Source organism: Cajanus cajan, chromosome 1 (assembly GCF_000230855.2).
Source record: "Cajanus cajan strain Asha chromosome 1, NIPB_CcT2T_4, whole genome shotgun sequence".
Taxonomy (NCBI): domain Eukaryota; kingdom Viridiplantae; phylum Streptophyta; class Magnoliopsida; order Fabales; family Fabaceae; genus Cajanus; species Cajanus cajan.
This window is the reverse complement of record NC_138517.1, coordinates 29,610,167-29,635,151: the sequence shown is the minus strand read 5'-3', so window position 1 is coordinate 29,635,151 and position 24,985 is coordinate 29,610,167. Positions and strand designations below refer to the sequence as shown.

Genomic DNA, 24,985 nt, shown 5'->3' with positions numbered 1-24,985 from the left:
CCTTTAAAATTTAAAGTCCAAGCATACCAACTATTAACCAAATATTAAAGCCTTACTACCTTAAAACTTTAAAAGTCTTAATACACAACCAAACAAATATAAAACATTTGTAAGTCTAAGTACATCAAAGTTTAAATACCTTAAAACATCAAAGTCTTAATTAATATCTTAAAAACAAACATAAAATTCTAAGTCCAATTACATCTATCAAATATAATCAAGCATCTCCAATAATAACATTTGAGTCCATATTTGATGTAGGTTGATCATCATTCTCTATCTCCTCATTTTCATCCTCTTTTCCTACAAATCATCACAACATCATAAGCCATAATATTAGTTAAAAGTAAGCTAGTTAAAATGGTAAATAATTTATTGAAACATCTATGAAGATAATTTAAATATTTACCATGCACATCAAATCCTAATTTCCAATTTCTAGTACATATTAATGCTTGAACATTTTCGGCAAGAAGTGAAGTTCGATATTTATTGAGCACCCGTGAACCAATACTAAATGCCGATTCTGAAGCAACAGTTGTTATTTGAATGCTTAAAATGTCACATGCCATCAATGCAAGTTCTGGAAACCTAACTTTATTCTCCATCCAATATTGCAAAAGATCCAAATTTGGGTGATATTGAGAAGAAAGTTTTTGCTCCTCTAGATATGTGTCCAATTGAGATTTACCCACATGTGACAAATTATCATTCTCATATTGCATAAACTCCTACATTAATTCCATAAAAAAATAGTGAGTACAAGTAAATAAAAAAATAGTCAAAGTTAATTAAAATAAGTAAATAAGATAAAAAAAATATAGAAAAGTATAACTTACATTCACTATAAGCCATTGTGATGTTGATGAGTTTCCTTTAGCAAAAGTACTAATTGATGGAATTTCTTGTGATGAACCAACATTGGAAGTTGTTTCTTTTGAATACAACTTAACATATTCATTATATAGAGTATATAATTTGTGCTTCACAACTTTCAACTTTGCTTGACAAGCTATTGGATCAAGACCAAGCTTTGAATAACAAAACTTCAAAAATTCAAACTTAAAACGAGGATCTAAAATGCATCCAAAGGAAAGCACAATGCTATATTCACTCCAATATTTATCAAATTTCCCTCTCATTTCACTTGCCATGACTCTAATCATATCATCTTCATTTGAAATATTTTTAATCAACAAGCATTCAATTTTCCACACTTGCATGAAATACAAATTAGATGTGGGATAAGAAGAACCAGATATCAATTCAGTGATTTCATAGAATGGACGTAAAAATTCACACATTTTTTCTCCTCTATCCCATTCTTCATTAGTAGGACAATTCAAATAGCTTCTATCTTCAAATGCAAGACTAGTAAAAGCACGACGATACAAAAGTGCACTCTCAAGCATCAAAAAGGTTGAATTCCACCTAGTAACAACATCTAAACACAAACCCATCTTTGTATTAATACCACCAACTTTAGCAACGCAAGCTTTAAAAGACCTCATTCTTCCCTCTGAACCTTTAACATACTTGATGCTTTCTCTAATTTTATGAATAGCCCGACCAGCAACTTTCAACCCTTCTTGAACTATAAGATTTAAAATGTGAGCAACACATCGAATATGAAAAAATTCACCACCACACAATAAACCATCATTTTGCAAAAGAAGTCTTTCCTTCAAATAATCTTGCATTTTGTCATTGGAAGAAGCATTATCCAAAGTTAATGAAAATATTTTTGTCTCAATCCCCCAATCTTCCAAGAAACCATATATGATTTTAGCCATTTCACGCCCAGAATGTGGAGGAGGAAAATGAGAGAAATTAAGCATTTTGCTATGCAACTTCCAATTTTGATCAACATAGTGTGCAGTCAATGAAATATAACCCTCTGTAGTACAAGAAGTCCACACATCTGAAGTCAAGTTTATTCTGCCAGGAAGTTTAGACAACACTAGTTTCAATTTTTCTTTTTCACACTCATACATTTTGTTTATATTTGAAGTGGCCACACGCCTAGATGGTATCTTAGCATCAGGATGCAAATATTGTATCAACTCTCTAAACCTCTTACGTTCTACAAAAGAGTATGGGAGATCATGTTCTATTATCATCATAGATATCATGTCATTTAACACATTTTGATCAATTATTCTACTCCTTATTTTTCCAGAATGATCAAGAACTAGTTTCCCAACATCGGAATCAGCAAATGTTTTTGGCCTATTCTCACATCTTTTCACGTGACGAATTAAAGTTGAAGTGCCACTGAGACTCCCACCACCCACAAGGTCTTTCTTACAATACTTGCATTTAGCCCTTATTTTCCCATCAGGATGTTTAATAGGTTTTTCAAAGTAACTCCACACAGAAGATGAAAGACTCCTACACCTTTTAACTGGCATTTTAGACTCACCAAGTTCATCTTCTTCATTATCTGAAATGTTATTCTGCTCTACATCATCATTAACCTCAACACCTTCATCTAACAAATTCTCAAAAGATTTCATAGTGCAATTAAAGCTGAAATTATTAAACCAAAATTTTCTTATTATGCTGAAATAATTAAAATCATACAACTAAATCATAATGAGTACCAACAACGTAAGATGAACTAATGAAGTCAAGTTTCGATCTCATAAATTAAATCAATCATATATACCGAGTCAACAGCCTCTAACTTAATGCCAGTAGACAGAATAAACCGTCTAACTTCAGGATCTACAAACTGAATGTTCCTTCCACAGCCAAGAATCAAAATCTCTGGCAAAGAATAAATCAAAGTGGCATTTAATATATAAGATTAAAAGCAATTGGATAAGTAAGCATAACATTCAATTTAGTAACATAATAAAAAAAAGGCAATGCCTGGAAATTAACACAGTAATTAACTGTACAGGGAACAATATATCAAAGAGATCAACTGAGAGAAAAAGAGAAAGAACAGTAGAAAAGATAATTAGATAATAAGTAGCAAGCAAAATGATATTACTTCACTTAATTTGCATAATTGTAACAGTGGGATATGTATCTGCTTTAAGGTCCTAACTAAACACTTCAAAAACTACAAGTGCATGTACAATTGTATAGCAGTACAGGGACCACCAGTCTTCAATATATCAACCACTTCCAAAGTGAATTAGAAAGTAACATGAATTTGGTAATACTTCATCCATAGAATAATCGATCATGAACTATCCCTGCCTAATGCCAAATAGGAGAGATAAAAGGAAAACTAGAACTGTACCAAAAAATAGGGAAAAAAAATAGAAAGTCAAGGAGAAAAAAGAATGTCAAAACTAAAAAACCAACCTGGAATAGGGCGAACAATTTGGAAGAGTGACAAGCTGCAACAAGGAACAAGATGACAATAAGATAAAGCAAGACTAATTAATGCCTATTCTCCTAAACGTGCAAGTGTGCAACAGCCAACAACCAACAAGAACCAGAACGGGAAGCAGCGGAACGCTTCCAGCCACGAACCAGAACGGGAAGCAACACGACTGCACGAGAATGCTTCCAGCCACGAACCAGAACGGGAAGCAGCACGACTGCACGAGAACGAAAGATTAAAGTGAGGCCGTGCGGTGCGGATAATAGAAGAAAAAGAGGATTATGAAGGGGCGGTGGAAAAGTGAAAACACACGGCACTGAAGGGAGGCAGCAGAGATGAAAGGAATTAATTTATGAGTTAGGGTTTTCATTTTTTAAGTTCCACATTTAAACGGGTAGTCCGCGGGCTCACGGATTAAATCCACAAAATCCACGGACTTAACGGGCCGGACCTAAAAAGTCCATATGATTATACGGATTAAAAAAATTGAGCCTGTTATCCGTGAAGTCCGCGGACTTACGGACCGGTCCGCGGACTCGAGTCCATATACCCACCCCTAGTTGCTTGTCCTATGAAGCAACTCAAATTCCGGTTTCTTGCCATTGGAGGACTCTGACGTGGCAACGTGAGTTGCTTGAAGAAGAGAGAGAATTGCTTCCTCAAGCAACCGTTCCTTACCAGATTTTAAGCAGATCTTATTGAACATATTTGGAAACGTTTCGGAAATAATAATGATGAAAATTAATTTCGTATAATATTTATGTATTTATTATTGCTTTATTTTATTTTTAATATCTACTTATTGTATATTTTTTCTCATAATTTTTTTTTCATTATAGCGTAATTATCCTTTTTAATAAAAATTTAAATTTGGTTCATAAATGATTAGAAAAAAAAATTCTAAAAGTTAAATTTCTTAAAATTTCTTACCATTGAAGTAAATTTGTGTTTGAGCTGATTAATGCTGATATGGCACACTAGAGACCACTTTTTTCATTTTTCAATGTATGAAGCAACTCAAATAAGTTGTTTCCATTGAAGATGCCCTAAGATCATATAGTAAATTGTCAATAAGATTCTAGTTAAATACTTTAAAATAATTAATGTTTCAATTATATTGTTAATTAGCAAATAATTTATTCCAAAACCAATTAATTTTTTTTATATTAATTATTAGTAAAATTTAATAACTTTTAAATTAACAATTAATTGGATCGATGAAATTCAACACACACCATGAGTTATTGAGCGGAATAACTTTACCAAGAGTTATTTTGTAAGTTATCTTAAATCAAACATATAAAATTTAAAAACTATATTTATCCTTGTTTTATTTTTTAATTATCAACCATTAATAAAATAATAACTTAAAATCTTATCTAATTATATCATAATATTTTCATATCAAATTTAAAACCAGTTCTTACATTTTCGACAAATATAAATTTTTCTGAAATATTCCATCAATAATATAGCTTTTCCTAGAAAAATTTTCTCATCGAGAATATAAATTTTCAGACAGATTTAATTTTGTTTTATAAGAAATCATCTTCGATTAATATAACATTTTGTATATATGATTTAAGAGTAAAAGATTTTCAATTTAACGGTTGAATTTACAAAATTCACATTTAATATAAAGTTATTGAGCGGTGTAACACTTAGTAAAATTTACACCGATGTAATTATTAAATGTGAATTTGGTAAATCCAACTGTTAGATTGAAGGTTAATATCTCTCAGATTATATATACAAAACTTTATATTAATCCAAGATGATTTGATACTTCATTTTTATAAAACAAAATTGATGTAATATATTCATTTCAAAATACACTAAAATATAAACACTTTGATTACCTTCCAGTTGTTGTTCAAGTTTAACAAAATTTGATATACACTTATAAAGTGATATGAACTTTCAATTTAATGGTTGGATTTACAAAATTCACATTTAATATAAAGTTATTGAGCGGCATAATACTTAGTAAAAGTTACACCGATATAATTATAACCCCTATATTATATATATATATATATATATATATATATATATAGGGACGGATGCACGTTTGGAATAGTGGGGCACTTGCCCCTACTACTATTTGACATATACATAATTTTTTATCTAAAAAAATAATAATTTTAAAAAATAAAAATTATATTCTAATAAAATAAAAATATAGATTCAGAAAAAATGTTTATTTATTTGATATCTATCAAATTTTTGAAAGAAATTAATTCTCATGTGATAAAAAAAATTCTTAATAATGAATTAATTTTTTAAAAAAGTTTAATTATAATATATATATGTATATATATATATATATATATATATATATATATATGTCTTAATGTAATATATTAAAATAAATAATTTTTTGATAAAATAAAATTTGTACCATGCATGTTTATCTTTTGTGTTTTTTATTTATTGTAGACGTTGATTGAAAAAATCAAAATAGTAAAATTGAATATATTGATTAAAAAAATGAAAATAAGAAAAATTAGAAGATTTATGTTCCATTTAGAATTACTATTATAAGATATATTTTAAAATAAGTTATCATCTAAAAATATATATTAGATATTAAAAACATATTTATATCATAAATAAATTAAACTGGTTTTTTATAAAATTAAACATATTTATTTTTATATTTTTAATAGTGTTAAAAAGATGGAGATTTAAAATAAAATTTATAAAATTTAACATTGTAAATTATTCAATAATATGTGATCTGATAACTCAAAAATTAAGTTATAAAATGATAATTATATTTATTTATATACTCTAACACATCTTACATACAAGATAAATTCATAAGTTTGTTGAAAGATAAATTTATATTCTAGTCACGATTTTGAAATTATATAAAGAAAAAAAAATCATGTACCTCATGTTAAAGGAAGTATATATAAAATTGTTAATAAAATATAAGTTCATTAAGATAATATACATAATACTTAAAAAAAAACTTTTAAATTCTAATAAAAAAAACTTGTCTTGTAGATTGCGACGGTTCGCAAAGCTGAAAAGTTTGCAACGGTTTATGACTAACTATCGCAATGTTAAAAAAAATTTGCGACGGTTTATGATTAACTGTCGCAATGTTAAACAAATTTTGCGATGGTTTACGATAAACCGTCGCAATGTTGGACAATTTTGCGACGGTTTTGAAAAACTGTCGTATGAAGGGTCGCAATATCAAAGCGACGACGGTTTCTAGATAACCATCGCAATTTGTCCGTCGCAATTTATCATTTTCCTTGTAGTGGTAGAATATTCAAATTGTCTTTTGAAGCTTGATTTCTCAGGTGATTGCGTGTCATTCTTCATCTACGTCTAGTAGTCAACATTTAGTTTAATACATCGACCTTTGTCTGATCATCAGCGTTTTGACTTTTCCTTTTGTCTTGGTCAACCTTGTATATTGTCAGACTTTCCATTTCTTCTGGAGTTTCTTCCTGGTCGTTTGACCATCTTCCATCTGAGTCTTTATGTGCTGCCTTAGATTGTGCTTGGCATGGTCTTGTTCCTGATTTGGCTTGTTGAGTGCTTATGTTGGCCTTTCATTTTGTATCGTCTGATGCTTATGCCTCTTCGTCATTTTACCTTTTCTTATGTCTTTTTGAAACATTAACTCACTTGTTAGAAATAACAACATATATTGTATTTGTCTCACTCAAAACCTTTTTGGGAATTACTTCGTCTGACTTAACACTTGTGTTAAGCAAATTCTGCATAACCGTCTGGTATTTAAAAGTGCATTGGACGAAGAAGATTACTCTTGCGAAAAAGATTTTAAAATTCCTTCGTACTCACGCACAAATATTCAACCCCCCCTTCTATGTGTTTTTCCACTAACTTCAATTGGTATCAGAACTTGACCCCTTGGGTTGAGCATCTAACAATGCAAGGGTACATAAAAATCCATGGAAGAACAAGGACAAAGGAAACCTGAAGAGCAAGGAAGGCGAACGACTGGTATAGGTAATACAGGTATCATCTTGTCTACTCAAACAAAGCATATTCTATATAAAAGTAGATCACATTTGATGCACTAGAATATTCATACATATACCACTCTGTAGAATTAGAACCACAGTACGAAAGCAAATGCAGTAAACCACTAAATCTGAATATCCCTCAGAATGTTGTAAGAAACTACAACGTCTAAAATCTTTGACCGGTGAAGAATTCACATTCGTAAACGTAAATCATAGTCAAATGCGGAATTTACAAGAAAATGAAACATGAGTTTTTCCAAAACAAAATAACAATAATGAAATCCTAAACTAAGCCTAACTATGCCCCGATGCCACATATCCTATCAGAACACGCCCAGCTGAAGCCTAAGCCTCATCACCAACATCCTCATGTTGATGATCACCTGCAACACAATTTAAACACATACAAAGAGAAACAAGGGAGTGAAAAATATCTCACTCAGGTTCAGGTGCAAAAGTAAATATTAGACAACACATACATAACAAACATAATGTGACACCCTCTACCGCACATTCATGATTACACAATAAATAGGAATAATTAAAATCTTTCATAAATGAAACCAAATTCTCAAATATCGTACGTAGAGGAAATTACAATGCCGAAATTACAAAGGAAAGAAATTGAGGTTTTCAAAACAGTTCAATGGAAACAACATTCTAAACTAGTCCTAACTACGCCCCAATATCACATATCCTATCAAAGCACGCCCAACTGAAGCCTAAGCCTCATCACCAATATCCTCATGTTAATGATCACCTGCAACACAATAAAATACACATAGAACAACAAGGGAGTGAGAAATATCTCACTTAGGTTAAGGTGTAAAAATAACGGTCAGGCAGCACACACACAAATCATAACAAAGCACAACACAAACACACGTTAATCAAGCACAAATCAAGTCATACATACATTAGTAACACATACATAGTCACTCATTATGCAATGATGCCATGGACTCGACTCACAAATGCATGCATGTGGCGCTAGTCACATATCACATGGTGCATTGCCGCTAGCAACACACAAATAGTAGTCTAGGAATGCATGTCGGCTCAACCATGCACTCTCAACTAGATGGATGTACTGCTAGGGTCACGTCGGGATAGTGAAGCCGCGCAAGATACGTCCCATGCACACAAATAGGCAGAACTAGGCCTTCCAAACCACACTTGTGACACCCTTACTAGCCCAACACATATATTATAATAATGAAAACTTACAAATAAATTTTTTTAATTTTGGTAAAAGGGTTCACATGAAAATCGTCGAAATTATTCTTCAATAACTACAATAATAAAAATGAAACGCAGGAGTTCACAAATCATTTTCAAAAAATAATAATTACAATCCAAATCCATATAAAAAGGTTTATGTCCTAAAAGAATCCTCTGCCCCGATGTCACAATATCAGAGCATACCCACAATTCAACTGTTGGCATTCTAGATGCCACTCGTAGCCGAATCCTCCTCACCTAAAACATCCACAATTTATACGGTGAGAAAAGAAAATATCTAAATGCAAAGCACATACAAACACACCACAGTGTAATCTCATCATAATTCATTACTTAATGAAACATTTACAAACATTATATGTACATATCATAATTTATCAATCATTCATCATTTTCACATCTCAATTCACAATTTCCTCAATCCATCACAATCCACATAAATCTTACAATTAACACTATGTCAAGACCACGCCACAACTGACACAAGTGATACGGGTTAATTGCCTCACTCATCCCACACCATGCCAGGGGCACGCTCGTCCTTGTAGCATCACTTACCCAAGGTTCGTCTCATCCCTGGTCATTAGTGTGAGGAACCACAATCACATCAAAATCCACACAATCTCTTGCAATTAACCCTATGTCAGGCCTGCCATATTTAACATAAGTGATGCATGTTAATTGTCTCACTCATCCCACACCATGCCAGGGGCACGCTCGTCCTTGAAGCATCACTACTCAAGGTTCGTCTCATCCCTGGTCATTAGTGTGGGGAACCACAATCACAAACATATTTACATTCATACAACATCTCATCTCCTATCTCAATTCTATATTACATACCCAATTCCATATCACATACACAACAGATAAGTCCAAAATAACGGTTTCATACATCTCAAGCAATTCGCATCTAAGTCATGAATTTTTATCAATTAATATAGCAATAACATTCATAAATTAATATAATAAACGATTTAATACAATCTTAACATAAATAGTAAAACCCCCAATTATTTCCTAAACCCAGCTCACAAACAGTTTTCTACAATTTTGTTCTCTCTCCCAGATCATCATTCTTACAAATTAAATATATATTTCTAATCCTCAACACATATTGAATCTAATGATATCATTAATTCCTCAAATAGAAATAATCTAATTTTTTCAAAACCTAACTTACAGACACTTTTCTATAATTTCGTTCTTTCTTCCAGAGCATCATTTTAACAAATTAATCATATATTCATAGTCCTAAATACATACAAAATCAAATAAGACCAATAATTCTCCAAACAGAAATAATTATAAAATTGCTCATAATCCTAAGAGATTCTTCCTCTACCCAATTCCCTCATGTAACTCTACATATAAATAATTCCTTTTTCCCTCGTACCTGGATATGTAGAAGTTGAACCTACACAAGATCTGGTTGGTCTCCCTCGCTGGGTTCCCCTCGGTCTAATGCAGAAAGTAGAGAGAAAAGAAGAGAGAGCAGAAGAAAAGAAATCAGAAAATGAGAGGTGTGCCTTTTGGGAGTGGCAGAGAGCTCAATTTATAGGCCTCAAAGATCGCCGGAATGGCCCGTTCCAAATTCAGAACGGTCCGTTCTGGACCCTAAAATCATGGGTAAAAATTACACCCAGAACGGCCCGTTCTCAAACCAGAACGGCCCGTTCTGGTGTGCATTTATTACTCACAACTGCCATAGCCCGTTCCATGCCCGTTCGAACTTAGAGTTTAAGGCTATTTTAAATAGTCTGGAACGGCCCGTTCCAACTTAAGAACGGCCCGTTCTGGGCTATTAACTCACATACAATTTGGTAGTTTGGAACGGCCCGTTCCAATTCCGGAACAGCCCGTTCCAAGCTACTAAATCACATACATTTTAGTAGTTTGGAACGGCCCGTTCCAATACCAGAACAGCCCGTTCCAAGCTACTAAATCACCCTTATACCTTTATAAAATTACCAAAATACCCTCAATAAAAATAAATAAAAAATGAAATAAAAACTGGGGTGTTACAATTCTCCCCTCCTTTTAGAAATTTCGTCCTCGAAATTACCTGAAGCAAATAAAAATGGATATGACGCTTTCATCTTCTCCTCTAGCTCCCAAGTAGCACTTTCAGGTGTAACTCCTCCCCAAATAACTTTCACCAAAGGAATTTCCTTTCCCCTAAGTTGCTTCACCATTCGATCCTCGACTTTCATCAGGGTAGCTTCCACGGTTAGTTTCTCCTTAACCTCAAGATGATTCGACTCAATCACATGCGAAGGATCATGGATATATTTCCGAAGTTGGGAAATGTGGAAAACATCATGGAGATTTGACAGATTAGGAGGCAAAGCAATTTGGTAGGCAACACTACCGACTCTTTTTAGAATTTGGAAAGGACCAATAAATCGGGGAGTAAGTTTTCTGGATTTCAATGCCCTGCCAACCCCAGTCCACGGAGTGACTTTCAAGAACACATGGTCACCTTCTTGAAATTCCAAGTCCTTCCTTCTCCTGTCAGCATAACTTTTCTGTCTACTCTGAGCTGTCCTCATCCTCTCTTGTATCAATATAACCTTATCAGTGGTTTGTTGCACAATCTCAGGTCCTAAGATAACATTATCACCAGGCTCGCACCAACACAAAAGGGTCCTACATCTCCTACCATACAAGGCTTCATAAGATGCCATACCTATACTAGAGTGGTAACTATTATTATAGGTAAACTCTATCAAAGGTAAAAGACTATCCCAACTACCCCCTTGGTCCAACACACAGGCTCTAAGCAAATCCTCTAAAGATTAAATAGTCCTCTTATTCTGGCCATCAGTTTGAGGGTAGTAAGCAGAACTAAGTCTAAGTTGGGTCCCCAAAGCTCGTTGTAGGCTCTCCCAAAACCTAGAGGTGAATCTAGGGTCTCTGTCTGAAACTATGCTAGATGGTCTCCCATGCAATCTCACAATCTCATCAATATACAGCCTAGCCAATCTCTCAAGACAATAACTAATGTTAATAGGTAAGAAAAGTGCACTCTTAGTCAACCTATCAACTATAACCCAAATGGAATCATGCCCTCTCCTAGTCCTAGACAAAGCAACTACAAAATCCATAGAAATTCTATCCCACTTCCACTCGAGTATACTCAAAGGCTGAAGTAGTCCTGAAGGTTTCTGATGTTCTATCTTAACCTTCTGACACACTAAACAGGCACTCACAAATTCAGCTATATCTTTCTTCATCCTAGGCCACCAAAATATCTTCCTAAGGTCTTGATACATCTTAGTTTCTCCTGGGTGAAAACTAAGCTTGCTCCTATGACCTTTCTCTAGGATCAAACGTCTAAGTGTAGGGTCACTAGGCACGCACACTCGGTCTTTAAATCTTAACACTCCATCTACACCCAAGGTAAATTCTCCTCTAATACCTTGTCCTATAGCCTCACATCAAGCTTCTAGAAATGAATCCACTAACTGTGCTTCTCCAATTTCCCTCAACAACTCACTAGTTACCCGAATCATACCTAGTCTCACACTACTAGGGGTCACCTCACAAGTCAAACTCGAGTCTCTAAATTGAGCCAAAAGGTCCATCTCCCTAATCATAAGAGAAGACAAATGCAAAAATTTCCTACTTAAAGCATCAGCCACCACATTGGCTTTGCCCGGATGATAACTAAGATCAAAATCATAATCCTTAAGGAACTCTAACCATCTCCTTTGCCTCATATTTAATTCCTTTTGGTCAAAAAAATACCTAAGACTCTTATGATCACTAAACACCTCAAATTTTGAACCATACAAATAATGTCTCCAAATCTTAAGTGTGAATACCACAGCTGCTAATTCAAGATCATGGGTGGGATAATTCTTCTCATGTATTTTCAATTGCCTAGATGCATAAGATACAACCTTTCCCTCTTGCATTAACACTCCACCCAAACCCATCTTAGAAGCGTCACAATAAACCACAAAAGTCTTACTATGGTCAGGCAACACTAAAACAGGTGCACTAGTCAACTTTTCCTTAAGGGTTCGGAAACTATTCTCACATTTACTATCCCATACAAACATAACTTCTTTCCTAGTTAAACTTGTCAAGGGTAAAGCTAACTTAGAGAATCCCTCTATCAATCTTCTATAATATCCAGCCAATCCAAGGAAGCTCCTAATCTCACTAACTGACTTAGGTGTCTCCCTTTTAAGCATTGCCTCAACTTTAGATGGATCTACTTCTATACCTCCACTTGAAATCACATGTCCTAAGAAACTCACCTCCTCTAGCCAAAAGTCACACTTAGATAACTTGGCATAAAGTTGTCTCTCCCTGAGGGTTTGAAGTACTACCTTTAAGTGTTACTCATGTTCCTCTTTAGTCTTGGAATAAACTAGTATGTCATCTATGAAGACAACTACAAATTTATCCAAGTACGGATGAAAATTTGGTTCATGTAATCCATAAAAATTGCAGGAGCATTCATCACACCAAAAGGCATTACTAGATACTCATAGTGTCCATAACGAGTCCTAAATGTTGTCTTAGGTACATCCTCACTCTTAACTCTAATCTGATGGTACCCCGATCTAAGATCAATTTTACTAAATACACAAGCACCCACCAACTGGTCCATAAGATCATCTATCCTAGGCAATGGATATTTATTCTTAATGGTCACCTTGTTCAACTGGCAATAATCTACAAACAATCTCATGCTACCATCTTTCTTTTTAACTAAGAGTACGGGTGCTCCCCAAGGTGATACACTAGGCCTCACAAACCCCTTCTCCAACAAGTCTTCTATTTGTTTCTTAAGCTCCACTAACTCTACAAGTGACATCCTATAAGGTGCGATAGAAATAGGTCCTGTTCCTGGTACTAAGTCTATGGAAAATTCTACTTCTCTTCTAGGTGGTAATCTAGACATATCATCAGAGAAGACATCCGAAAAGTCACACACAACAGGCAGTTCATTTACCAAAACATTACTCTCAAAATTCAAAGAAGCTAACAACATGTACACTTGGGCATCCTCTTTTAAAAATACCTTAACTTGGTTGGCAGTCAAATAATCCTTACTCACTTTTTCAACAGGCTCACCAAAAATAATAGATTTATCCGCACAATTCAAAAGGACATGATTGGAAGATAACCATTCCATACCTAGAATAACATCTAGCTGACTTAGAGGCAAACAAATTAAGTCAACCATGAAATCTCTACCATCAATAATCAAAGGACACTTTAAACAGACATTAGAAGTAGACACTGAACCACTAGTTGGTGTCTCTACTATTAATTCAAAAGACAAGGAAGAAACAGGTAATTTTAATTTGGACACACACGCATGTGATATAAAAGAGTGAGTCGCACTAGAGTCATACAAAACAATTAGAGGAGTTCCATTGATCAAACACATACCCTGTATTAAGTCTTTGGATTGAGTAGCTTCAACACCACTCAAGGCAAACACCCTTCCTGTCGCTCTAGGTTTACTAGCGCTTCCTCCAACCTCTGTTGTTCCGTTCTTGTTATTAGGGCATTCATTAGCTTTGTGTCCCTTATGTTGACTGTTGTAACATGTTATTGCTCTTGGTATCCGACACTCAATTGCCCTATGCCTTGGCTTCCCACAGTTGAAGCAGTTGTTGTGTGGAATAGAACTCACATTCCCTCCTCTATACATTTGACTAGCTTGGCTCCTTTTTTGCACAGAATCTTGATTATTCACTTTAGAATTCGAATTCCCGGCAGACTTGGTGTAAGGTTTACCCTTACTAGATGACCCAAACTTATTATTCCTCATGGGTCCTCCACTCTTATAATGAGTTACCCTAGCACGGTTGTCCTCATCATATACTCGGCACTTGTTTACCAATTCATGATAGTGAGTGATCCCTTGATAATTGAAAACTTGTTTAATCTCAGGTCGAAGACCACTCACAAACTTCACACATTTTTCCTCCTCATTGCCCACACCATCATACATAGGGCAGAATCTAACCAAGTCTTCAAACTTAGTCACATACACAGCCACAGAATCCTCTCCTTGCTTCAATTCAAGGAATTCCACTTATTTCTTATGTCTTACATCTCGGGGAAAGTATTTCTCCAAGAATAGCTGCTTGAGATTCTCCCAGTTCACTTGGGTACCTGCAACTATCATTCTTTGCAAAGCACCTTGCCACCAGATGCCAGCCTCTCCAGAAAGCATGAAGGTAGCCAAAGTCACCTTCTGTATCAAATGACATCCCATAGCTTGGAATATCTTTTCAACTTCAAAAATCCAATCAGCAGCTCCATCAGGATTATAACCCCCACGGAAGCTTGGCAGATTATCACTACAAGAATTTCGCGGATTAGCGAGGGAATTTAGCGAGGGATATAAATCCAAGCTATTTCCTCGCTAATTAGCGAGGGATTAGCGAGGAATACAGTCCCTCTCTAATCCCTCGCTAATTAGCTAGGAAATAGCTTCGATTTATATCCCTCGCTAAATTCTCTCGCTAAATAGGATCATTTTGCGACCAACCTTCATCTCCTCGCAAATCCGTCGCTAAAGCTAGTGCTTATTTAGCGAGGAACTGAGGTCCTCGCAAATCCCTCGCAAATCCCTCGCCAAATTATGAGCTAAAATATAAAAATGAATTTTTCATTTAGCGAGGGCGTTTTCTTGTCGCAAATCCCTCGCTAATGAGTTATAAGTATAGCCCTCGCAAATGCCTCGCAAATTCGTCGCAAATTAGTGAGGGAAAAGGTTTTTCGCTAATCCCTTGCAAATAAGAGATTTCGTTGCTAGTAGAATTTGAAATTCAAGTATTTGTAAAATTTATTGAAATAGTATAATTTCAAATTCTCCCATAAAAGTAAGAATTTGAAATTTCTCATATTTTTTTCTTTTTATTTTACTTATATATATTTTATCTTATTTGTTATCTCTTCATTTTTTTAATTATTGAATATTTAAAAATATTTTTAAAATTATAAAATATTATCTAATATTAATTTTAAAAATTATTAAATATTATCTAACATTATCTATTAAATAAAACTATTGATTAAAAGATAAAGTATATATACAAATTTTTAGACTTAATTTATTGAACAAGAAATTCAATATATATAACGTAATTACATTCATTAAATAACTCTTTTAAGAGTTACTTTTGAAGTAACTGAATTTTCACTCATATATATTTTTTAAAACACATACACACAAACACACACACACACACACACACACACACACACATATATATATATATATATATATATATATATATATATATATATCATCATAAATTTTAAATATAATTTATATGTTTACAATATGAATTTAGTCCGTATATGTTTTGTTTTCTTAATTATGATAATTTAAAATATTTTTGTTTATTTTGATTTATATTTGAATTTAGTCTCTGTAAGTTCATGTTTTCTCAATTTTAGTTCTTTAAATTTTAATCCATATAAATATGGATTTTTCAAATTTTAGTTCTTTAAATATATATTATAATTTTCTTTTACTTTAGTTCATGTAACTTCGTACTAACAACTAAAAATTAGAAAGAAAAAATATAAAGTTATATTGACTAAACTTTGAAAAAAAATATTATAAAGATTGAAATTGAGAAAGGATAATCCTATAAGGATTAAAAATAATTTTAAAATATTGGAAGGATCAACATTAAAAAACTTTAAATTAATATTTAGCTTATATTTCATATATAATATTTGAAATATTAAAGTAAGCATAAATTATATATATATATATATATATATATATTAATCAATTTTATCAAGATATTTGTTAATTATCATATTATATATAAAGGAAGTTTTTTTTTTCTAAACAAGTATCACGATTTTTTCAAAAACGTTTTTGCTCAACATGTTTTTTTTCTCTATCTTTTTTAATAAATTTAATTTAATTTACCTTCTCTCCATAACTCTCTCTCTCTCTCTCTATATATATATATATGTATATATAGATACATATATATATATATATATATATATATAAATAAAAGTATTCAAAATAAAAGCAATATTAATATTATAAGAGGTAAAAGTAATAAATACATGAGATTTAAAACAAAACTAATTGTATAGAGTAAATATTTCACTTCATTTTTAATGTATTTTAAATTTTTTTCAAATGCCAATATTTTATTATTTTTAAAACTAAAACAACAACTTATTACTGTATAATTTTTTTCTTATATTTATCTTTTTTAATATTATTTTGGAATTTAAAATAATATGATATTAAAATTATAATAATATATCTTTTTGTATATTTTTATCAGTATTATTTCTATTTAGCTTATTATTAATTTTAATTATAGTTTAAATTAAATTTATTTATAAAGATAAAAGTTATTTAAATTTATCAAATAAAAAGTTTAAAATATTTATATTTAATAATATAATATGTTTAAAAAATTATATTAACTAATATTTTTTATATTTATATAAAATAAATGAAAAAAGAGTTGTTAGTGCCATATTTTTTTAGTTTCCTCCTAAACCCTATGAGTGAAATTACTTTTTCAAAGGTGAAAGGTGAAAGATGAGGTCGATGAAAGGTGCCAGCCCTCTCTTCCTCCGCGTACAAATCGCCAATACGCACGGCGCCTGAATTCATCAGCGTGGGCCTTCCACTGCACGAGTAAAGCTAGAATTCTGACCTGTATTCCTGGGATTATACATTATAATGATACTAAGATTCAGTTACTTGATCTTCCTGGAATTATTGAAGGTGCTTCTGAAGGCAAGGGACGTGGGAGGCAGGTAAAACTAAAATTTCTCATATCTATAATTCTGCATTTTGCACTCTAACTGTTCGTAGAAATGCTTGATCGAGGTTCTTTTATTTTGTCTTTCATTATTCTTCAGCATGCGTGCTTTGTTATTTAGTTCGGGCAAATTGGATAAACTTACAAAATTACATTAAATTAGTTATATATTTAATTTTAAATAAAATTAATTAAACAATTATTTAATTTCCTTTTGCTCTTTGGTTTTCAATCTAACAAACTTCGCTTCCTTCATAGTATTCTTCAACTTGCAGGAATCTTACGAGGACCAGTTATATTCCTTATAAAGGTTCATAATCTATTTACTTTGATTCTTTCTCATGATTTTTTAATCACGTGTCTGCACCTAATAGCAAGTGATGAGTAAATATCATAAATTGCATTATAATATTAGAAATTGAAGAAAAATTATAATATTATAATATTAGAAATTGAAGAAAAATATTCCAAATATGCAACTGGGTCGCTTCATTATAATCAGAGATTAACATATAGTTGTGCTGATTAGTGTTATATTTTTTAAGTCATATGTTTGATTGAATTGATATAGTGCATGTTTCATTATACATACATTTTCCGGGTGTCCCACATTGTCTGTCTCAATTCTCCGGGTGCGGTTTATATATCTTTTGGACAATTTCACTTAATGTTAATTGGTTTTAAGATTAAATCTAACATCAAAAGAACATTTGTGATGTTAATACTGCAATGCACGGTTCACTTGTTTTTCCAAAGTCACCTAGTAGAAGTCCTTACTTCCTTTACAACTCTCATAAGTTAATTCATTTTTCTTTCTTCTCCTCTTCTCCCTTGTTCGTTGCTTTGGCCCCTTGGCTTATTTTATTCTGATCTTGAATTCTCCAATTGCCTACATCTTTTGTCAACGAACTACGTGTTCTTTGTACAGACTTCCCTCAAAACTCTTCTGCCTGTGCTAACAGTTCTAATGCTCTTACACTTCCCTGTTAGGAAAAGCTGGTGGCAAAGAAAAAAGTGACAATGAGATGCAAGGTGAAGAAGATGAAGGAGGTAGTGACGATGAAGAAGATCAAGATGGAGAACATCAAGAGGATAGTGAAGACGAAGATCAAGAACTTGATTAGTCTCATAGTCTTATCTTATGGTGGTGTAGTATTCAGGTTGTGGTAGATCCATACGGAACTGAAAGCTGCCATTGGAAATTTTTCATATGAAGCATTCAGTGGTTGGGCTGTACAATTCACATTTGTTAAAATACATAAATTTAGAGTAATCAAATGATGTTGAGTGTGACTACTTTTTCTAGTTTTTAATAATTATGTAGTTGATTCAGATTTATTTAAAATATCAAATTAAGTGGCATATCTACAGGGATTCATGAGAGAATAATGTATATATATAGATAAATTAGGAAGGTTTCGCAAGATATTAGCGAGAGATTAGCGTGGTATTCGCGAGGGAACTCAATCCATATGCTTTGATGGATTTGCGAGGGTTTAGCGAGGGATTTGCGAAGGACATATTGCGAGGGTTTAGCGAGGGATTTGCGAAGGACATATTGTGAGGGTTTAGCGAGGGATTTGCGAAGGACATATTTGCGAGGGATTAGCGAAGGACATATTTGCGAGGGATTAGCGAGGGATTAGCGAAGGATATATTTGCGAGGGATTAGCGAGGGATTAGCGAAGGACATATTTGCGAAGGTTTTGCGATGTTTTAGCGAGGAAATATTAAATGCAATTAGCGAGGGAATTTAGGTTCTACATTTGCGAGGCGGGTAGCGAAGAATTAGCGGAACAATTTTGCGACGGACTCGCGAAGCTGGTTGCGAGGGAAAAGCGAAGGAATGTAGCGAGGGAATTGCGAGGGATATGCATCCGTCGCTAATTAGCGACTTGAATTTAGCGAGGGAATGATCCCTCGCAAATCCCTCGCTACTCCCTCGCTATTCTGTTTAGCGAGGGATTTGCGAGGGATTTGCGAGGGATATTTCCCTCTCTAATTCGCAATTTTCTTGTAGTGTATTTCGCTGGAATCTCTCCAACCAATCTATCTCTGGTCGTTGGTTCAAATTACCAAGAGTCTGATCCATCGCTTGTAGAGCATCAGCAATTGCACGATCGTTCCTAACTCCTGCCATTACTTTTCTGATCACCAGAAAAGTTAACAATTATACTATACGTAAACAACAAACATAATCAATCATAGTACTAACATATCAACAAATTCCTCAATCAAATCATTCCATCAATTATTTACCAAACAAGCATAGTAGACTCATAACTCACGGTCGATTGGATCGACCTGCTCTGATACCACTAAATGTGACACCCTTACTAGCCCAACACATATATTATAATAATGAAAACTTACAAATAAATTTTTTTAATTTTGGTAAAAGGGTTCACATGAAAATCGTCGAAATTATTCTTCAATAACCACAATAATAAAAATGAAACGCAGGAGTTCACAAATCGTTTTCAAAAAATAATAATTACAATCCAAATCCATATAAAAAGGTCTATGTCCTAAAAGAATCCTCTGCCCCGATGTCACAATATCATAACATACCCACAATTCAACTGTTGGCATTCTAGATGCCACTCGTAGCCGGATCCTCCTCACCTAAAACATCCATTATTTATACGGTGAGAAAAGAAAATATCTAAATGCAAAGCACATACAAACACACCACAGTATAATCTCATCATAATTCATTACTTAATGAAACATTTACAAACATTATATATACATATCATAATTTATCAATCATTCATTATTTTCACATCTCAATTCACAATTACCTCAATCCATCACAATCCACATAAATCTTACAATTAACACTATGTCAAGACCATGCCACAACTGACACAAGTTGTAACATCCCAAATTTTCTACTAATACTACAAATAATTATTATTTATTTTTGTATTTATGAAGATTATTTCCTTATAATTATTTTGATTAAGTAAATGAGTTTGATTGAATTTTTAAAGGTTTTTATTAATAATCATTTATGAAAATTATTTTGTATAATATTATTAATTATGAAATTTTTTTATAATTATTATTTAAAGAAAATCATGTTTTAAATTGTATTGATATGTTATTTTAATTTGATATATATATATATATATATAAGTATTTATTTATTTATTATTTAAAAAAATTCTGGATTTTGATGGTCTCGGAACGGGCCGTTCCACATTGGGAACGGGCCATTCCAATTCGAGCAAACATAGGAAAAATTTCAACCCAGAACGGGCCGTTCCAATTTGGGAACGGGCCGCTCCGGATGAGGTTTTAGAGAACAAGTATTGACCCCAGAATGGGCCGTTCTGGTTTTGGAACGGGCCGTTCTAGGAGAGGTTTTTGCACATGTTTTATTTGTCCAGAACCGGTCGTTCCGGATTCGGAACAGGCTGTTCTGGCCACGACCTGATGCTTATAAATAGAACATTTTTTTCACTCTCTAAAACTCATTTTTTTCATTTTCTAATCTTCTTCCTCCTTTCTCTCTGAAGACGACGGGGAACCTAGAGGGGGCAACCAACAAGATTCGGCTCCTGCTTATCGAGGTAAGGGGGGAGTGAGAAACCTCGCTCTGGGTGTGGGATTGTATGCTGGGTAGTGGGATTGACCCCCAATCCTGTGTTTGTTGCATTTTTTGTATGCTTATGTATGAGGGGTTTTTCCCAATTGTATCTATTTTACCTATTGTTTTCTTATATGTAATTAATTGTATGAATTGAGATTTCTATGGGTTCCTATGGGAAACCCTAAGGGAATGCATTGATAATTGTAAGAGGTAAATTTTAAATGTTTTCTGTTTTACCTTCTGAGTTTTCTGTTGTGTTTCTTGATATTTGCTGAGTGTAAATATGTATATAATCTTGAAAATAAACAAGTTTTGATATGAATTAGAGTGCTCTGTGGGTTCCTTTGGGAACCCTATGAGAAACAAGCAAAATATGAATATTTTCTGTTTTGCTTTCTGATTGTTCTGATGTATTCCTTCTTGAATGAGATGTATAAATATGTGTTTATTTTTGAAAATAGATCAGTTTTGATATGATTTTGAGTGCTCTGTAGACACTATGTGAATATGATGAGATGATGTGAAAAGTGATAATGAGACATGATAATGTGATATGGGAATGAGAAATGATAATGTGATATGAGAATGCATAGAGTCTTGATTGACATGCATCATTTGCCTAAGTGTTTTAAGGGTACGATATGGAATACACCGCCAGAGAAGGCCCCCTAGTGTAAAAGCTTTGGGGATTAGTCCTTGGGGATAGCTCGGTTTGGAAGTCCCAGTCTCGCCCATTGTGTGCATTGGATGTACCTTGTGCGGCTTAGCTATCCCGACGAGACTCTGGTAGTATATCCTTCTAGTGAGAGTGCGCAGCGGGTGTGACCCGGCATGTACTCCTAGACTACTCTTCGTGTATTGCTAGCGGTAATATGCCATGTGATGTTTTACTGGCGCCACATGCATGATAATATGTAGTCCGTGTCCATACTTATGCATTTTAATGTTATATGATAAAGTGATGGTTTATGTCTTGGATGAGTGTGATGTTATTATTAACTTATCTATGTTATACTTGTTTTATTTGTGTTTGGCTATTCGACATACATTTCTACACTGTGAGCTAGAGTGAGATGTTTCTCACTCCCTTTTCTCGTGTTGTTTTGCTTTGACTATTATACAGGTGATCATCAGCGTGAGGCTGAGGATGTTGGTGATGAAGCTTAGGCTTCTATGTTGGGTTTTGCTCTGATAGGACATGTGACATCGGGACATAGATAGGATTAGTTTAAGATGTTCTTATTAAATTATTTTGGAAAATTCAGTTTTATTTCTTTGTAATTTTACTGGCATGTTATTTGGATTAAGTTTATGAGTGTGAACTCTTTACCCTTACGTGGTTGGAAATTTTATTTTTATTGACTTTTTTTTATAACTACTGTATATGTATGTTGGGGTAGAGGGTATCACATTAAGTGGTATCAAAGCAGGTCGATCCAATCGGCCGTGAGTTATGTACTTATCGTGATTCTGTTGTGTACTCTGATTGTGTCTTATTTGTTGTGTACTTTGATGATGTTTTGCTTTGATGATGATGATGTTCTTCTTGTTAAGTTATTTTGTAATTAGAGGAATGATAGTCATGATAGTGTTAGCTAATACCATTATGACCGCTCTTCTTCATTCTTATGATTGCTTATTTGTTTGATACTTCTTGCTTACGGAAGAAGTAGTGGTTGAGTGATATCGCTTGTGTTGCAAGCATATGTGCGAGTAGTGGTAGACGAGATATTGTGCTAATATTATAGGAACTATTGAGGCCTTAGACTTGGGTAAGACATTGATTATTTTTAGTGTATTAAGAGTTTACGATTGGTGGAATTTTTTAAAGCTATAGTTGTAGCGATTGAATCTAAGGATGATATATGTTGAGAATTGGAGTTTTGGTATTCTTAAGGAGTGATTGAAGTGTTGATGATTTCTATAGTTTGATGGTTGCATGTTGACCTTTTATGGTTTAGGTAGCATGTGAATTTTATTTTCTAAGCCTTTTATACTGAATATGTGAGTTGTTTTGGTTTAGGATTGTAGTGGAAAGCTTGAATATGAAGTTGAGGTGTGAGTTTGGAAGGGTTGAGGTATTTTTGTGGGCTTAGATACATTGATATACTATTGCTGTTTGGTGTAGAGGATATTTTCGCTGCAGTCTTGTTGTTCCAGTATGAGTACCATATTGACAGATTTATATTTTATGGTCTTCACAAAAGTTGTAGCCTTGGATGTTATCTTTCCAATGGAACTGGAATCAGGTAAAACGGAGGTCTAGAACTCTAGTTATAGCTACTTTGGTGATCAAAGGTCTAGCTGTAAGCGCTGAGTATATCTGCTGCGGTTTTTGAGATTTTTAGCTAAGAAGATGATTTTTTTAGAATCTTATGTCTTCATAGGAGTTGTAGCTTATTCTCTTAGCTTTCGTTTGATATAGGTTTGAGATCATTTGGATGAGTATAACTCTCTGTGTGTTATTTTCTTTGATAGTTGTTGAAAGGAGAAGTAGGCTGTAATAATGTTTTTGGGTTAGTAGGCAATGCAAGGATAAGAATTGATTTTGTTAAGATGTTTTGAGGTGTTTTCATGTGGATTGAGAGGTTGTTTAAGATTGTATGATGTTATGTGGTAAGGGTTGTTCATGTACATGCTTATGGATGGTATATTTGAAGGTTTAAAGTAGGTATTCTAATATGATTTAATATGCATGTATGTTGATATGTGGATAGATGATCTTAGGGATCAATTGGTGAATGTCGTGTGGTTAGTGAGATTGATCTTAGGGTGTGATATGATCATATTGTAGTTGAAGGTGGAGATATATTCAAGACGGTTGTATGTTAAGTTATCTAAGTATTACTATTTTATTTTATCTTATTTTATTTTATTTTATTATTATTTTTTTATTGTATGAGATAAGTTTTCTAGTTCCTGTAAATTCTAGTTGAGGTAAACATGGATCTGTCTCAGGTAGAAGTTGTGTTTAAGTGGGGAGATATCTAAGCCAGTTAGTGAAGATAAGAGTTTTATGAGGTTAGCTTATTATTATTGGAGATTTATTGAAAAAAATTCTAAGATAGCATTGCCCTTAACTACATTCACTAGGAGGAGTATTCTCTTTATGTGGGATAGTAAGTATGAGAGTAGTTCCAACTCTTAAGGCAAGATTGACTAGTGTTAATATTATTGGATTTTAGTAAGCCTTTTGTGGTATATAGTAGTACTTATAAGATGAATTTGGATGCATTGTTGATGCAAGAAGGAAAGGTAGTAGCTTATGTTTCTAGGCAATTGAAAATTCATGAGAGGAACTACCTTATCTATGAGTTAGTGGTTATGATATTACATTAAGATTTGGAGACACTACCTATATGATTCTAAGCTTGAGGTATTTAGTGATTGTTAGAGTCTTAAATATCTTTTGACCAAAAGAGATAGTTGAAATTTCTTAAGGACTAGGATTTTAATCTCAGTTGCTATCTAGGTAAAGGCAATGTGGTGACAGATGCCTTGAGTAGGATGATCTTTCATCTATCATTTCGATGATTTAAAGGTTAAATTTGATTGAAGAGTTTAGAGATTTAAGCTTGATTTGTGAGCTTACCCTTAGAAGCATTGAATTGAGTATGCCGAAGGTGACTAGTGAATTAATGGATTAGATTAGAGGAGCCTAAGAGTTAGATCCTTTCTTAGTGAACCAAGTGGAGAGGATTGGTAAAGGTATAGATAACCCTTTTCGAGTGGAAGTTGATGGTGTTTTGTGGTTTCAGGATAGAATCTATGTGCCTAATAATCTAAAATTAAGGAAGATGATCTTAGAAGAAGGCAATAAGAGTACTTTTAGTATTCACTTAGGAGCTATTAGATGGATTAAGACCTTAGGAGGATGTATGAGAGTGGCGTAGCGGAAGCGTGGTGGTCTAAGGTGAAGAGAGGAGTAGAGGAAGTTGTGGACTTGTGTGTAGTATTCCAAAAGTCTAAAGTGGAACATTAGAAAGTCTAAGGCAGGAGACATATCCAT

The 24,985-nt window shown here is 33.4% G+C and overlaps 2 protein-coding genes across 4 annotated transcripts; one reads left to right on the top strand and one right to left on the bottom strand.

The window, feature by feature from the left end:
- Window positions 1-217: 217 nt before the first annotated feature.
- Window positions 218-3,732, bottom strand: LOC145954160 (zinc finger BED domain-containing protein RICESLEEPER 2-like). Its single transcript, XM_083067930.1, has 4 exons — window positions 3,319-3,732; window positions 840-2,769; window positions 410-731; window positions 218-303 (listed from the first exon to the last, which is right to left on the bottom strand). The coding sequence occupies exons 2-4, from the start codon at window positions 2,514-2,516 to the stop codon at window positions 218-220; spliced, it is 2,085 nt and encodes a 694-aa protein (XP_082924056.1). The 5' UTR covers window positions 2,517-2,769; window positions 3,319-3,732.
- Window positions 3,733-16,798: 13,066 nt separating this feature from the next.
- On the top strand, window positions 16,799-18,674 carry LOC145949224 (uncharacterized). 3 transcript variants are annotated; one of them, XM_083077612.1, is made up of 3 exons: window positions 17,093-17,373; window positions 17,654-17,688; window positions 18,369-18,674. In XM_083077612.1, the coding sequence occupies exons 1-3, from the start codon at window positions 17,297-17,299 to the stop codon at window positions 18,500-18,502; spliced, it is 246 nt and encodes an 81-aa protein (XP_082933738.1). In that variant the 5' UTR covers window positions 17,093-17,296; the 3' UTR covers window positions 18,503-18,674. The 3 variants fall into 3 exon arrangements, 2 of the variants coding, with proteins under 2 accessions (XP_082933738.1, XP_082933733.1); XM_083077607.1 differs by having other exon boundaries at window positions 17,097-17,373; window positions 17,637-17,688; XR_014434881.1 differs by lacking the exon at window positions 17,654-17,688 and having other exon boundaries at window positions 16,799-17,373.
- The last annotated feature ends 6,311 nt before the right edge of the window (window positions 18,675-24,985 follow it).

Coding starts and splice junctions, on each gene's coding strand:
- LOC145954160 (XM_083067930.1), bottom strand. CDS start 2,516: ATGAAATCTTTTGAGAATTTGTTAGATGAAGGTGTTGAGGTTAATGAT. Junction 732..839: donor CACAATGGCTTATAGTGAAT/GTAAGTTATACT, acceptor GAATTAATGTAG/GAGTTTATGCAATATGAGAA. Junction 304..409: donor ATTAGGATTTGATGTGCATG/GTAAATATTTAA, acceptor GATGATTTGTAG/GAAAAGAGGATGAAAATGAG.
- LOC145949224 (XM_083077607.1), top strand. CDS start 17,297: ATGATACTAAGATTCAGTTACTTGATCTTCCTGGAATTATTGAAGGTG. Junction 17,374..17,636: donor GCAAGGGACGTGGGAGGCAG/GTAAAACTAAAA, acceptor CTTCCTTCATAG/TATTCTTCAACTTGCAGGAA. Junction 17,689..18,368: donor CAGTTATATTCCTTATAAAG/GTTCATAATCTA, acceptor CTTCCCTGTTAG/GAAAAGCTGGTGGCAAAGAA.